General features: G+C 34.9%; 1 protein-coding gene across 1 annotated transcript; it reads right to left on the bottom strand.

The window, feature by feature from the left end:
• Window positions 1–13,476: 13,476 nt before the first annotated feature.
• Window positions 13,477–14,773, bottom strand: LOC124449263. Its single transcript, XM_047000202.1, has 2 exons — window positions 14,491–14,773; window positions 13,477–13,868 (listed from the first exon to the last, which is right to left on the bottom strand). Exons 1-2 carry the CDS (start codon window positions 14,771–14,773, stop codon window positions 13,489–13,491), a joined length of 663 nt encoding a protein of 220 aa, XP_046856158.1. The 3' UTR covers window positions 13,477–13,488.
• Between the last annotated feature and the right edge of the window lie 2,120 nt (window positions 14,774–16,893).

The following is a 16,893-nucleotide window of genomic DNA, read 5'->3' on the forward strand; positions in this document are numbered from 1 at the left end:
AATTAACTCAATTGTCCAAAGCTATTTCTTCTGGTTGCAATGCATTGTCAATAGCAAGACGTTTAAAACATATTGCACAAACATAAACATTTTTTACTAATGCATAAGTATCTCAATTATTACAGTTCTTTTTACAAATATGATATCTTATTTGCCTATCCAGTGAATTGTGTATGTCTTTGTGTAGGTGAAAGGTAGAACCTCCCCCCCCCCTCAAAAAAAATTATTTCTCTATCAAATGTAGTTTTTACTTTTGGGCTTTAATCTTTGAAATTTTAATTATAGAATTAGACATTCTGCATGGCTTATATGTGAATAGAAAAATATTACCTTTTAAAAAAATATGTTCAATCCAACTAAAATTGACTTATTTACAAACTAACTAAAACTGAAAACTAACTTGATTACAACGCACATTTTGCAGTGCTACCTGTTACGATTGTAAACAATGAATTTTTTTTTCTTTTGACTCTGAAGATGACTACCGCTAAGGATGTCGAAACGTCAGTCTACAACAACAAAAACAGTCCTTCTCAGGACTATACCAACCTGGACGATCTACATTTACAAACATGTAAATTTTTTTCATTGGTGTGAAATTGAAAACTATATATATCCCTGTTGTGATAAAATTTGAGTAACTTTCCTTTAAAGGACTTGTTCAATATGAAGGTTTGGGTATAATCGGTAAACCTATGAGTTTCAAAAATTACATTGCCATTGTCCTTAATAATGTTTTTTCCAAAGATTGTTTCCTTTTTTTTAATAAGATGGAAGGTATTGCTTGACTCATGATTTAGCCAACATCTTGTCAATTTACCTCTTGCACTTATCTGCTGCAGAGCTTGTAGAGATTCTGTAGATGAAAAAAGTCAGAACTGACTTTCCTCATCATCACAGTACACAGGCAAAACGAAATGATTTGCCTGAGACACATATGCATTCAATTTATTTTTTAACTATGTCAAAGCTTCTGGACATAACACTTTTCAGTGTGTTGATATTATTTCTTCGATTTCAGAAATGCTATTTGTCTCATCAATATCCAATACCTCCACATCTTCTTTTGATACTTTAAAGTCACATTTTCCAAATACATCACTAAGCAATTCCTTGCAGTCTTCACCAAAATCTTGCAAAGGTGCACAATCTGACGTTTCAAGAATGAAGGAAATATTGTCCTGGCAGTCCATGATTTTCTGTATTTCCTTTGAGCCATATTGTCGTTGCTTCTTTAGGCGTATGTTATCTGGTAGTCCTTCAACATGAAAACTACCAGAAAGATATGGAACGCGAGAAAAAGTTACACCTTTTGCTTCACCTTTAAGAAAAATGCTCACTGACAAGAACTAACATTCACAATGACTTGACAACATGACTGTAAAAAGGGTAATTTTTTACAAAATTACTCACAGGACAAAATTTTGTATCTTCCATATACTTTTTATTAAAAAACAGAGAACATTTATTTATGCAGGTTTATCAAAAGGTAAAATTAAACTATCACTGTAAGGTAAACACTACCATTCAGGAATATACAGGCAACCTTTGTACATAACTATTATTAACAACATTATACTGTTTTCAAAAGTATTTAATGAAAAATTTATACAAAAAATATTTCTTTAAACTTGTAGCCATAGAGTGAAATACTTTATCCAGGCCTGTGGTGGTTAAAAATACACCTGTATGGTCACGTCACTCTCAATGGTGAAGACCTGCCTACAAGAATAAGTAAAAAATTAACTTACTATACTTCTTGTTAAAGAGCATTCTTACATCTTCATGAGTCCATTTCTGTTTTTCTCAGTCTACATCTACCAGATATAGAATACAAATTTTTTTTAGCTATACAAACTACAATTTTATCCGAAAAAGATTGCTTCGTGATTTTTAACTGTTTTTAGAGAATTTAATGAAGAGTGAGAAATCACGAAGCAGGCTTGTCAATATAAAATTATAGTTTGTGAATTTTTGTTATAAAAGCGTGCTCAATATCTTTATAGATTGAGCAAAATATAAATTTATAAAAGTAAAATAAATACTATCATGAAAGCATCAACTAAACTGTCATTCACCTGGTGATTGCCAAAAGGCGTGAAACACAGTGTAACAAATGGTTTCATGATATTATATACGCATACCACTTTATCGGATACCAAAAAATATCTTAATATTTACCGTTAGAAATATGCTATTTTGAGATGGGATGAACATTTTGCAACCACACGTAACACGACATTATAGTAAAGCTCTGAAACTTAGTGATATGTATCTACTTGTCTACTATCCAGTAACTGGTATCCATGAAACTGGTGCTGACATATCAATAGAAGTTAAACTTTATGTCTATTACTTATTTGTGATCTTTGCAAATTTTTTGCTCTTTACCAAGCATTGCTTGAAACTTGCACTAAAATGCTGGTTCATTGTAAACATATCTTTTTCCTCCTGATAAACTAAAGACATGAAGCTCTTTTTTCCATTCACCAGTAAGCAGCTGGCCTGGCAACCAAGATACTCCAAGTGACTGAACTAAAAGAAACGTGGAATCATTGATAATGATCACATTAGGCAAAAGTACTGCGAAAAGCTATGTATAGTTTGCAGCAATATGGACTTTAACAAATGGCATGAGATGACATTTGTTTTTAATATTATTGCTATTATTTTCTATTTACTATACATAGTTTCTGTTGTTGTTGGTATTGCTATGATAATTATTATTTCTACAAATGTAATGCTATACCATCAATGCTATTGTAATGATCATCATTACTGATGTAGAATTAAACAGAATCTTTTGTTGTCCAAACACTATTCTACATATCCCAAATTATATGACATATATGTCTGCATTACATCTGTGATTAAGGCAGTGACATATAACTATTATCATAAAATATCAACAACAACAGCAACAACAATCATCTCTTCAGTGATTAATCTTCTTGGAACCAAAAGAATTTTACAATTAGTTTTCACAGCATTTAGTAACTGTATAAATTCTAAATTTCACACAAACTTTAAATTTCATACTACCATTAAATATAGTTTATTATTATTAATTTCTTCATTAATTCTTTCATAGCCTTATGAAACAGTTCAACTGATACATTCTACACAACAAGAATACAAAAAAATTTTCATGCCAGATGACGTTCAAGTCAAATTTCATGCCAAAAGAAAAACAAGTTTGCAATAAGAAATAACTTTCTATCTGGTAATCACTGCAACCATGTTTGCACAAAAAATACATGCTCAAAACAAAGAGTTTTACTCAACATAACACTATTAGAAATGCATCCAATGTTAAGGCAATATAAACTTCCTTTATCAGAATACCATGAATTATGTACATTTCAAAAGACTAAAGTCACCCCAATCAATGGCCTATTCTAATTTATTCCAATTACTTAATGCTACCTCTGCTATTCATTGCAAAATTAATTAAATAAAACGATTGTTAACTCCTCAGCTAAAAGTTTCATATGCTGATCAACCAATTTTGTTCTTCGAGTATCATCTAATGTCACTGGGTTGTTTTTCATGTCATTAGCTTTCTGTATGTATTTATTTTGCTCAGATTCTCCAAGACCAAACCATTTGACAGAAGCCAATTTATTTTTTTCACTCAGGTGAGACAGCCCCTTTACTTCATCTGCAATATGGATAAATTTTTCAAGGCTTTCATCATAGCAAATTCTTGATGGGTAACATTCCTTAAACCCTTATTGATGATACTAAAGTGATTTTAATATTTCATTCACCTGATTTAAAAAATTCTGAGCAAAACAGATTATATCAGCTTGACCCCCGTAATCTGGGTAGTGGTTTGGGGACTTTGGTGGATTACATGAGGGTAGGTGTGACTCTAAATTATTAGATTGACATTTTCTTTTGGCAGAAGCAACTTTGTTGCTAATCCATTTCTAAAAAAAGCATAATGTCAGTTGTGAAGAAGCTTTTCAATAATTTCAAAACATGCAGTATGAAACAAATTTTGTAAAAATTTTACTGACATTATAACATCAAGTGTTACAATAAAGTCCACCAGTTACTGTGTTTCACAGCCTATAACTCTGTACATAAAGGATATCTATTGTATATCACAATACATTATAAGAATGTGCTTTTTGAAAAAGGAAAGCTTAAAGTAGAACTTCATACAAATTACTGTGGAGTAGAAATACAAATTTAGGGATGTGTTTGAGATACGTATGGCTTTGATTTGATGGCGCTGGTTTCGTAGTTGGTTTACTGCATACAGAAAATTTTTTAAAAGACGGTGGACGACTAAAGAAGAGGTCGTTCTCACCTTGACCTTGTGCACAGACAACGTTGTTTCTTCGGCGGCTGTTTTCATCAGCTCAAAACACAGAGAAGATTTCATGCCATTCTCAAAATAGTAATTAAGAGCATCAATTTGCTCTCTTAAAATTTGGTTATATTTTCAGGTCTGCTGTTCATTGTATTTAAATAATTCCTTGGTATAGATTATTAGTGTATGTTTGGAAACGAAAATGGCGACGATCTCAGATATTATTATCCTTATGTGTAGAATAGTGTACAAAAACATCATACCGCATCCACTATTAGATAGCACAGAAAGCAATCTAATTTGGCTATCTTCCGCATTCTAAAGTTTAGAACTCTGAGTAATACCCATTTAGAATGAGCGAAACGGGTGCCCCTATAGTGGTCGGAAGGTGCAATTGAACTGCTGCGACTATGGTAATCACATGGGCGATGAGATATATGCGTGTCACAAAAATATTTAATGGAGTGGCCGTTGTCTATACTGTTAACTGTTGTAAATGTTAAGTGGAATGTATCATGATCAAAATCAGTAGTGTCTTATAATTTGCGCTTTTGCAACAAAAATGGCGGCTAGATACCCATGTGACAGTTTTTACCCAATCATTATGATCATAATGCGAAATGCAAAGAACGATACGTGTCCAAATCTGACTATGCCATTAATCTATAGCGTGCATTGGGGCAGCAATTAACTTTTGTGACAAAGCTGTAAGAGCAATTAGACATTTAATTGTTTTATTATAAAAACAGTCAGCCATAGGGACATTTTTTCAGCTTATTAATCAGCGAAAATTTCAGCTGAAGTTATTTTTGTTGTTAGTATAAGTTATGAGGAATATATAATAACCAAAAATAGGCAATATCTTTTATGAATAATGAAGAATTAATGAGTAGAAAAATGCTCATGTTGTATAAATGTTATGGCAATAGCATAATTGAATAGCATTCCACTAGCTTGTTTAATTGAAGTTTGACTTAGTGGCAATCTAAGTAAAATTCATAAAAAATAGACGTAACGATATTGCTTGTTTATATCAGAAACAAAAATGTTTTTGCTGTATTTCTTGACATTGAGCGTAGATATATTGAACAACATTTTAAGTCTGTGCATTAGTTGATCGCGAGTATGAACTCTCCTATTTTGTAAAACATGTTATTTGTGTAAAGCATCAGATGTTAAAATTACTCGTAATAATGAAAGGAAGTTCTATGCTTCATGAACATGAAGAATTCAAAATACATTTAAACACCTTAACAAGATACAAACTATGTCTTTTATATACCATGCAATGTCTCTTAAGAATCGAAAACATACAAAGTCTGGAGAAATAATTGGATGATTAATTTATAAAAAAAAACACTATCTTCGTTTATCTTTGGTGAAAAAATCTTCCTTTTTTTATACGCTTTACAGATTTTTTTGAGTTTACTGAATTGATAGACATTAAGCAAGTATACCACGTCGACACTGTACGTAAACGTGTGTATATGAAAAGACGGACGACGGGTAGTCGTGCATCACTGGTGCAGCAATGAGTTTGTTTTAAAAAGCTAAGAGTAACTAGAGAAAAGTATAGTAAGAGAAAGAAGATATTGCACCAGCCAGAAAGAAATTTTTCTGCTTGTCAACAAACGAACAGTCAAGGTGAAGATGTTTTTGCGAGTAAATTTTCTGTAATGCTTAGTTACTTGAAAATGGCGTCTTTTACGAATTACAAATCGTTTAAATCTAAAAAAGAGTTGATGCTATATTGATTCATCATGTCTGATTACTGCTGGACTAATTTGCCAAAGCTGCAGTGAGAAAAGTAGGCGAATGGTTGTGTGATTAAGAAAAAACAAGTTTTTCTTACTGTATTTCATCACATGACCTTATATTCCTAAACATTTTAAATCTGTAATCTGTGTCTTATTAAAATTATGTGAAGATTAAAATTAAAGCAATTTGTAGCTAATATGTACTTGTGCCTTGTCTTTGTTTAAAACAAGACGCCAGCTCTGGCGTTAACTAGGGGTATAAAATTGTGTGTTAGTGTGTGAAATTCCAATACAGTACATATACCTCAGTAATATTGCAGGCAAATATACATCATATACTGAAGGCCCATCTGTAATTAAGTAGTATTGATAAGTGAACCTTCATTTTGAAATACAGTATACCATTATGTTGTGTTACTGAGGCGTAACAAAGAAAGATGCATTTTGGGGGGGGGGGAGGGGGATTTCATTATGTGCTTGTCCTGCAGTATTAACTTCCTTTGAAATAAACTGTTTCTACAGATATTGTCATACATAAGCACCGTACCAAATAGAATTCAGTATCAAAGCTAGCTGCGACTCTACCTTGCCACCGGAATCATGGTGTATCAATTTTGCATGACAGTGTCTCAAGCTATTGGGTTGAATATGAAGCAATTTGGCATTCATGCAATAACTGGCATTAACCTTCATATAGTCATTGGTATCAAATTCATTTAGACATCAGTATTGATATCCATGGTGATTGATATTGACATTCATAAAGTCATTGGTAACATTCATATAGTTTTTAGAGATTGGCATTGACATTCATATGGTCATAGTATTGGAATTTGTACAGCTGTGTATTGGTACTTGCATTAAAGAGGTATAGAGCGATTGGTATTGTATTGACATCATATATGGATATATTGATATATGGATATTCATACAGAGATATGTACTGACATTCATACTGTTATTGGCATTTGTACAATCATGCTTTGGTGTTGCATTTGTAATTACATTAATGTATACATTGGTATTGACATTCATTCTGTCTTTGGCTTTCTCATACATATAATCATTGCTAAGAGTAAGGGCATTCACATAACCATTTGTATTCACATTCATAAAATCATTGGCATTGGCCAGAGCAAAAACACTTGGTTCCTTTCATGACATAGCAAAGCGGAAAAACCATTTGCATTTCAATTTGATTAATCAATGCAGTTACATGCATATCATGTACTAATTCAATTTATTTCAATAATATTCAGTATAATGTGCTACCATACATGTAATTGTACACTTATATATTTCCCAAAGAAATTTCAAATTCCATCAATGAATGTTCATACATCAATGACATCATGAAATCTAACCAATCAGAATGTCCCAATTTGTTAGAAACCACGTGACCGCAAGCTTTGCAATTACCAGACTATATCAAACATATAAAGTACATGCACAATAGAGACCCAAGAATCGAAACAAGTGTTCTGGCCAATTTTCTTCACTGTGTCAAGATCTGTTGCTATCTCACATTAAATAGAGCTACACAGTAATATATTTTATCGAAAAATGCTTGTATTGGATAGAATCCATTTATTGACTCTACTGCATCTAACCCCTGCGCCTGGATCACCACGTTGTAGTCGTGCAGGGGCTTAAGTACTTCACTGAAGGAAAACTAAGAATGATCCAATCCCGGTCTCCGAACTTCGATGTCGAACTCTCGGAACCACACCTCCAAACTCATGAATAGTCCAAATACAGAAAACCATACTGGCTGGACGTCGCCCAGATAAAAGGTCCGCTCATTGAGCCGCTGGTTTCTATCTCAACATTGGCCCAACAGTGAACCTACTCCTTAAATGTCAAAGGATTGTCTATGGCCAAATGAATACTTATCAAAACTTCTTCATGACAACAAAGTTGATATTCTCTTCTACAAGAGACCCATGTTGTAGAGAATAGTCCATCATCGAGATACACCATCACAAATTACTCGCTTGTTGACCATCTTCCATGAAAATATGGCACAATGTTTTTTTCAAAACATCCCCAATCAACCTCAGTGATACAATCTACTCTAACTGAAAATAATGTCCATCGTACTATTGTCCACTATGGCGGAACTACTCTAATTAACATCTATAAACCACCGAATGAGAACTGGCCATCACCACCTCTACCTTACATCAGTCACCCTACAGTTATCAATATGGTGATTTCAACAGTCATCATTCAGACTGGGGTTACAGAACGAACAATACAGCTGGGAAGACATCAGCACATGGACATCAAAATATAATATGCATCTATTGTTTGATTCGCAAGAAAAGGCACTTTCTTCTCTGCAAGATGGCAAAGAGAATACTCTACTGACCTAATATTCGTATCCAAGGATAACGATGACATACCACTCTATTTCTTTCATTAAGTCCTCGGTTCATTCCCCAAAAGCCAACACAGACCCCTTCTAATCACAATAGGTCTAAATATTCCCATCACACCATCTCTCCCTAAACCTAGATGGAATTTACAAAAAGCAAATTGGAGTGATTTCACTAAGTCCATAGAGAGAACATGCCCAAGAATACAACCCGTACAGGAAAACATCCCCCGCTTCACCAAACTCATTCTACGTAGTGCCAGAAAATTTATTCCAATAGGCCAGCGATCTACTTACATCCCATACTGAACAGAAGAAAGTCAACCTCTTCTTAAAAGATATGAAGAAACACAGGACCAAAGCATAGCTGAGGAACTCCTAAAATCTCTACAAAAAGGACGTTGCAAGAAATGACAGGAAACAGTAGAAAACACGGACTTCTGCGCTCAAGCAGAAAGGCATGGAATCTCTTGAAGAAACTTGATCCAGATAAACGTAGGCAAACAACACAAGAGGCACCGATTAACGTTGAAGATATCGCAAAACAAATAAAACAACGTAGCACCCATAAACCAATCCATAAATTCGAAAAAGAAATCAGACATGAATACTAACGCTTATACAAATCAAACCCGGATGACAGCTTTTCATTATTGCCAATTAGTAAGCAAGAAGTTGACACTGCATTTAAACAAATGAAAGCTGGCAAGGCAGCCGGAATAGACGGTATCTATCCAGACATGATCAAACATTTAGGCCCCAAGGCGATCAACTGGCTTGCATTATCTCTCTCGGATGGTATTGACAAATCAGAATACCCACAGACTTGGAGAGAAGCTAAAATACTTGCCATCCTCAAACCAGGAAAACCCTCAAACGATCCCTCGAGTTATCGCCCAATTTCTCTGTTGTGTTGTTTTTTTAAACGTCTAAAGAGAATACTGCTGACCAGAATAGTACCCTAACTTGACCACTATATCTCAAAAGAACAAGCAGGCTTTCGACCAGGTAGAGATACCACTGAACAAGCTCTGGCCTTAACGACATACATCGAAATGGGATATGTAAGAAAACAGAAAACTGGAGCTGTATTTATTGATCTATCTGCGGCTTACGACACGGTATGGTACAACGGTTTGATGTATAAGTTAGCAAAATGTATCCCTTGTAAGAAAACACTAAAGTTTTTGAATAAAATGTCTGGATCAAGAATTTATCATTAATGTTTGGGTGACAAAATAAGCAAAAGGAGAACTATAAAAAACGGTGTTCCCCAATGTTCAGTTCTAGCACCAACTTTGTTCAACATCTATATCAGTGACTTACCACAGACCACCTCTCTCAAACTTGGCTACGCTGATGACTTCGTACCATCACACCAATGTAGAGATATTAAACAAATTAAAGAAACCCTCAGCCATGACACAACAAAACTACAAATCTTTTTCAACAAGTGGTACCTAAAGATGAACACAACAAGAACTGTAAGCACCGTCTTCCGCTTGGACAATCACAAAGCAAATCTACAACTTTCAATACGTGTAGGCAACTCCAAATTACCATATGACTCATCTCCAAAATACCTGGGTGTGACTTTAGATCGCTAGTTAACATACAAACAGCACATTGAAAACACTGCCACAAAACTGCAAAAACGAAATGGAATAATTAAAAAACTCGCAGGAACATCGTGGGGCGCCACTCCAACGGTACTTAGGACATCATCTCTTGCCCTATCATACAGTGTTGCAGAATATTGTGCTCCAGTTTGGTCTCGCTCTAAACACGTCAATAAGTTAGATGTATTGCTAAATGACACAATGCGAAAAATTTCCGGAACATTAAAATCAACCCCAGCCCCTTAACTACTTGTAATGAGTGCTATAGCTCCACCTAACATACGCAGACAGGAAGCAACACAGAAATAACATCATCGCATTGAAAATACACAAATTGACACTCTACTAAAAACTATTATCCAGTCTGCCCCAACTACTTCGAGACTTAAATCACGAAAACCTTTTCATAACTCCAAGATTGAATCGTTTGACCTCAACAATACATGGAAAGAACAATGGTCCGAAAATAAACCAAGGGGTGCTGATCTAATTAAAGATCCCATAAATGTCCCTCTCCCTGGTTTGAAGAAGCTAACTCGTAAACAATGGAGCACTTGAAACCGAATAAGATCAAAACAGGGCAGAACAGCAAACAACCTATACCGATGGGGCTACAAAGACTCACCAATTTGCCCATCACGCAACGCCACCAACCAGAATATGGACCATATCATCCTGCACTGTCCGTTCACACGCATTGAAGGCGGCTACGCAACAGTGCATAAAGCAGATGATGACTTCGAAAGCTGGCTTGATGAGACACATATGGAGGTGTGACTACCATACGAAACTACTACTACTACTGCATCTAAGATAGCCAGCTCTAGGTGGTGATTTAGACTGTGCCACAAAACTAAGGCCGGGAATTTCCTCTTCAGCCTTGCCCCAACGCCGCTTTGTACTCCAAACATGACAGAGGCTCCATCGTTTGTAAATGCAACGAGATGCTTTTATAAGTAATCCTTGTCAAACCCGTACTCTGACAGCGTCGTAAGAATACACTTGACGATAGATTCTGCATCTTGACCTTCTATTTCATGGAGTTCAAGGAATACGTTCTCAGGAACATCAAGAATACTACACGTATTTAAATAATAGGACATGTTTTCTTTGATAAAGAAGTCGAATCATCAGTTATAATTGCGATTTTTTGTCATTGTCCTAAATTGTTTTTCATATTTTTCTTCTCATTGTGTCCGCAATACATTCAATAATCTGCGTGCAACTTAACCTGGAATGTAATGCCTAATTCAAACGTCACATTTTACATGAGTCGAATGCAATTAAAACAAAAGATAATGAGGCATTCTATCTCGTTTTCATTTCTCTTTAATGCACTCGGCGCATGTAAAATGCGACGTTTGAAACGGGCTTAAAATTGACCCAAGATCTATCCCATTTATGTTCTGCAATGTAGCAAGGTATGGTCCGTGAATGGTCGGTTATGGTAGCCAGCTTAAATTTCTAAAGCAATTCTTTTTAGAACTTTCGGGTTAATGCTCTTATTGTAAAACAATTCTTTTCAGAACTCTTGATTTCCTTAGTTTTTCCTTTGTTTTCTCTGGTTGGTTCTTTTTTCACGGTTTTATTTTGCGTTTCATGCTTTTTATTTTGTTTCAGTCCATTTACCATAGCAATTTCTCTCTTTAAGGCGTTACAGTTAAATCTCGATGCAACATGATGAGGACAAGTTATAATTTATACGTGTACGTTACATGATAAAATCTTGAACGAAAAGCTTATGAATACAATCCATGCAGTGGGAATTCCAAAATTGATAAATAATCACATGAAAAAAGTTTGATTTACCTTTGGGCTTGATTCCAATTGCCTTCGTGTTTTTTACTAATGAAACGAACATGAATCATACACGGTCAAAAAAGATCAGATTGTTGCAATATTACATGGATTGCGCATCACTAATTAAATTTGAAGCCGGAAGGCGGCCATATGGAATAGTCCCACTTCACGAGGTTGACATACAAATTATATCACATTCTGCTATGAAAAATTGCGAGAAGCTTCTCTTATGATGCATTGACAAAACTGCTACGTATTAGCTTTAACAAGATTAAGTGTAGGAAGCAGTTGTATTATTAAGAAGGGATTTATTCAAAAATTTTCGTGACATCATTTGAGAGATACAATCGCAAGAGAATGCTTCTAGCTTCACAACGAATGATTTTTTAGGGTGTCCGGTGTATAAGTACAATGCGCTCCAAAATTCATTGCTATCGCGGTTTTTACTATAGATTATTATTACGATTGGGACTGTTCAATATAGCGGCGCATCTAATTATAGCTGTCTACTTAGGCTTCAATTTTTTGGGAATGCGCGATCCATGTAATATACATATCAATGTCAGCCGTGTACTGCTTGTATCAGCGGTTAAAATAAAGTACCGTGGAAGTACTCCATGTTATATTAACAATTAGTTTGCATTTCCTGACACTTGTAGGAATGTCAAGCATATAAAATCACAAAGACGTGTTTTTGTTGGATGATTAAATCACTTGCAATGAGCGGTTAAAATGTCCAAATTATGTAATCTTGAAGAATGATGAAGGGGAACAAACCCCAACTAGACTTAGAATTATAACTAGGGGTGCTGAACCCCTCGTGCCCCCCCCTCCCAATACACCCCTGATTACGAGCTTACCTTAAGTAGAAGTTTGATTATAATTCTGTTTGCCCTTAGCGAGAGGTGGAGAGTTGTGTAGGCCCACTCATACGTGTCCCAGTCTCTTCTTCTCTACTCCAGCCATAGTACCAATATTTGTGCTCTAAATACTGGTTAATTCATGCGCAGTGCTCTCTCTCCTACAACTCCTCCACTCCTCGCTAATGACTAGTAGAATTATAATCAAACTTCGACTTAAGGTAAGTCTCGCTGGATTTCCAATTTTTCGTTTTCTTGCAGTAAATTTTTTTGCAAAAATTCCTGCAATGTGGAAACACTGACTTATTAATACTAACATTAAATTATCATTTTTCATCACCAACTGTTATATTACGTTGCCTGGGTGGAGGAGTGAAAAAGTTGAAAGAAGATGTAGCAAGGAAATTATTTGCAGATGAGAAACTTTTTTATGTGTCTTGTGAAAAAATGCAGAAAATATGTTATTACAAGAAAGTCATACTTTTATAAAAAGATATCACCAGAACTGAAAAGCTAAATGACTATTTGTAGAGAATTAACTACCAAATTACAGTTTTAGCAAGCACTGGTATGATTGTTTAGAAAGAGCCAATTCTGTAAAAATATATAACCACTGCTTTTTCACAATATCTCTAAATTTGAAAAGGGTGGACCTTGTAATTTCATAAATAAACTAACAAAGCACCACTGAAATATATGTTAGCATGTGTTTTACAGTAAGATTAAGAGCTGAAATAATTCTTATAACCTTGAATTACGCTTTCTCTAAACGCATAGAAAACTTTCGACGCCCTTGGCGAAAGAAACCATTCATTTTTTTAGGCAACCAACCATTATAGTTGTTATTCGTCAAACCAAAAACTTCGCATCTCACTTCAGGCTCCTCTTTATCTTGTACAGCAATGTAAAAATTTCCACCATTAGTTGCCCGAACCATACCATCTCCTCGAGGTGGCTTTAACGCATGTTTGGCATTATTGACAAATATTGCAAAAGCTTTGCTTCCAAACCAATCGATTCCCTTTGCCGTTGACAAGTGCAAAACCATATCACGCGAAGTAAAAGGCCATGGAAGTTGCACAACCGTAAAAACAATTGCTGATTCATCTGATAAAGTTTCCAACTTCTCTGTGCCTGAAATTTAATGAACGTCTTAATTTATAGAGCGACGTGCGTGTATACCGCGGGATTAAACGTACTTGTCATGAAAATGATAAAGTAGCACTCAACACAACAAATGGCGTATAGCCAGCCAATATGACTTTCGTTCTATTTGAATAATCAAGTGCATGATAAGGCTAAGATATAACTATAATTTATGATCCCCACGAGTTTTTCTCAAACAATATTGAAAAATCTTACGAAACAAGTATATTTCGTTTTATAATATCTAATTTCTTTTAATCTAAACTCCGTAAATCAGTCAATTTTAAAAATAACAAAACAAACACAACACTCGAGAAGTTTCAAATTGCTGGTATTATAATTAGTTAGTTTGAAATTTGAATAAGTATGCCACGGACGTAATTATGTTGGTGATTCATAGTTAATGTAAACAAACTCCGTAAGCGGTGACGTGTATCAACAAAGAAGTACGCTCCACCTATTTTCGGTGAAAATAATCCCATGACATACAAGCTGTACTTCTGCTTGTGGCATTCTCTAGCAGGGTAACCAATTTCTCGGGTCGGGATAAAACAAAATCACCCAGACAGCAGTCTCAACACGCTAAAATTTGATGTTATTAATTATTTACCAGTGAATGTTTTGTCCCACTTTAATCGAATATCGAGTTTCGAGGGATGCAATATTTCGGCAAATTTTTCAGCACTTAATTGCAGATTTTCGAACCTAAATAAAGTTTTCGCCGGCACTTCGTCATTTGGAAATGTTTTGCTCCATGAGTTATATTCTCCAATTTTATTAAATCTTTGCGTCCACCCCTCTTGCTTTTCCAATTCGTCTTTGAACCATTTTGCTCTTCGAACTTGTGTTTCAAAATCTTTCAAAATATCAGCGTTCTCCAGATTTGAAGCCATTCTAATTACTGACTAAACTGAACTCTTTACGAAATAGTACACAGCATAGACACAAACAGTTGTGCCACTCTATAGAAATTTTTTGTGTAGCGCATATTTTATTACGCATGTTATTAGCATAGAGGCAGCCAGTCAATTGCTTTTTTCGGGCAATAGGAGGGCAGAGATGGCTAATCGCAGCCAGTAATCTAATTAAATATACAGCACCAAGTTGTACAGTGGAGTGAGACTACTGTATGTTTCTATTCTGTGAAATACAAGAGAACCTGTATTAAGCAAGCAGCACCGTATTCCAATGTCCCAAACTTAATTTTTCAATGGTTTGAAACTGTATTAAACGGTCAGGTTAAGTAAATACACCCCATAATGTCTTTATATTGTACATATCTTCTGTAATATGACTCAAAAGATTTTACAATATTTTCTGTTTGAGTGGACGAATTACGCCAGCAATTTAACTTTTCTTACAGCCCTTCAGCCATTGATAAGAAAACATACCTCAAAGAAAGTGATATATATATATACGCACGGAATTTATAAGTTATAACCACCTTCTCTGTTGACACGCTCGCCATTGATTATTTTTCAGCAGTTTGAGCTCAGACATTTTTACGTATACTATTTTTAATTTCTAGTTCAAGCTAAAAAAAAATTGCTTTATATAGTGGTGTTATTTGGTATATTAAGGAACAATACCAACCGATTTGTTCAACTTTAGTTGTATTAAATATCACACGTAGCCCGTCTGGTCATTTTCCAATGATCGCTTAACACATGTTCTACCGTAGTCGTTAACGAGAAATAGTATTCTGGCGTGTTTTTGGCTAGACGTCAACGGTCGACTTGACGTCTGTGTTTCATGCATGTCCAAAGAATACACGTGTATAATGTTGTTTGTATTTAGTAATATACATAAAAATTCCTCTGCTCTGATTAATTGAGAGCAGTGCAATTTTTAGTAAATACCAGTGCAAAACAAAGGAAATATCTATCGAGGAACCGCTCATCAGCTGGTTCACTATCACTCTTCGTTTTGAACCTTTTATTCACAAGCTACAAGTACAAACATCACTGAAGTATTTCTACACTATCTTCTAGAGTTAATTATATACATCTATTCATACTGACGGCAATTACTGCAAAACATAGGTTGAGCTTCCTTTTTCGTCATAAGCAGTACTCACTCTTTCATCGCGTTTCAAGTCCTCACAGCGTTGCAATAAAAAAGAAGAATTAACTAAACAAACAAAGAACATACAAAACGTACTTAAAACAAAGAAATGTTAAAAGGAAACTAACTTAGCTACGAAAATTTTATTCATATGCTTAAAAGAATGCAATATTCCACACAATCCCAGCGTCGATAACTTTTTAGAGAATGCGAACTTGGTTGGTTAAAAAATGAAGTAATCATAAAAGCCAATTAAATTATACGTTTCACAGAAGCGGGAAAGTCAAAATATTGTTTAATGATCGTTCGAAATATATACTCACAAATCTTTGGACGGAATAAACAAGATCTCTTCGCCTTCGATATGTATATTTTACTGAAGTATGATTGCATGTTTTTCTTTTCTATTGTGCATTTATAATTATTAGTCTGATCTTTCTTAGGGGGTGTTTACATGAGTCCGGAATGACTTTCAATCCCGATCGAAACGTGATGTCAATCCGTGTTTACATGGGAAATCAACACAAGGATTGACATTTTGCGGGAATTTTGAAATTTGAAGATGGAGAACATAAACATTATAGCAACCCTTATTTTTCTGTTGTTGCTGCGTTAATACAGCTTAACACTTGCATGAAACTAATTGTTGTTTTTCTTCGCACTCATTTTAGCCCATTTAGCCTCTTTATTTGCTTACGAGCTTCAATTTGCCAGAAGACAATACCCATGGCACATGCGTGCTTCGTCATTAATCACAATATCATTCCAGAATGAAACTCAATTCGCGTTTACATGAGATTAAAAGTAAATTTCGATCCGGAATGAAATTTTGATCCGGAATGAAAATAGGAATGAACTCGATCCGGATCGAGTTGTGACTCATTCCGGATTCATGTAAACACCCCCTTACATATTGTAAACGAATGCAATAACAACGGCTGGTGTAAGT

Source organism: Xenia sp. Carnegie-2017, unplaced genomic scaffold, assembly GCF_021976095.1.
Source record: "Xenia sp. Carnegie-2017 unplaced genomic scaffold, XeniaSp_v1 HiC_scaffold_23, whole genome shotgun sequence".
Classification (NCBI taxonomy): domain Eukaryota; kingdom Metazoa; phylum Cnidaria; class Anthozoa; order Malacalcyonacea; family Xeniidae; genus Xenia; species Xenia sp. Carnegie-2017.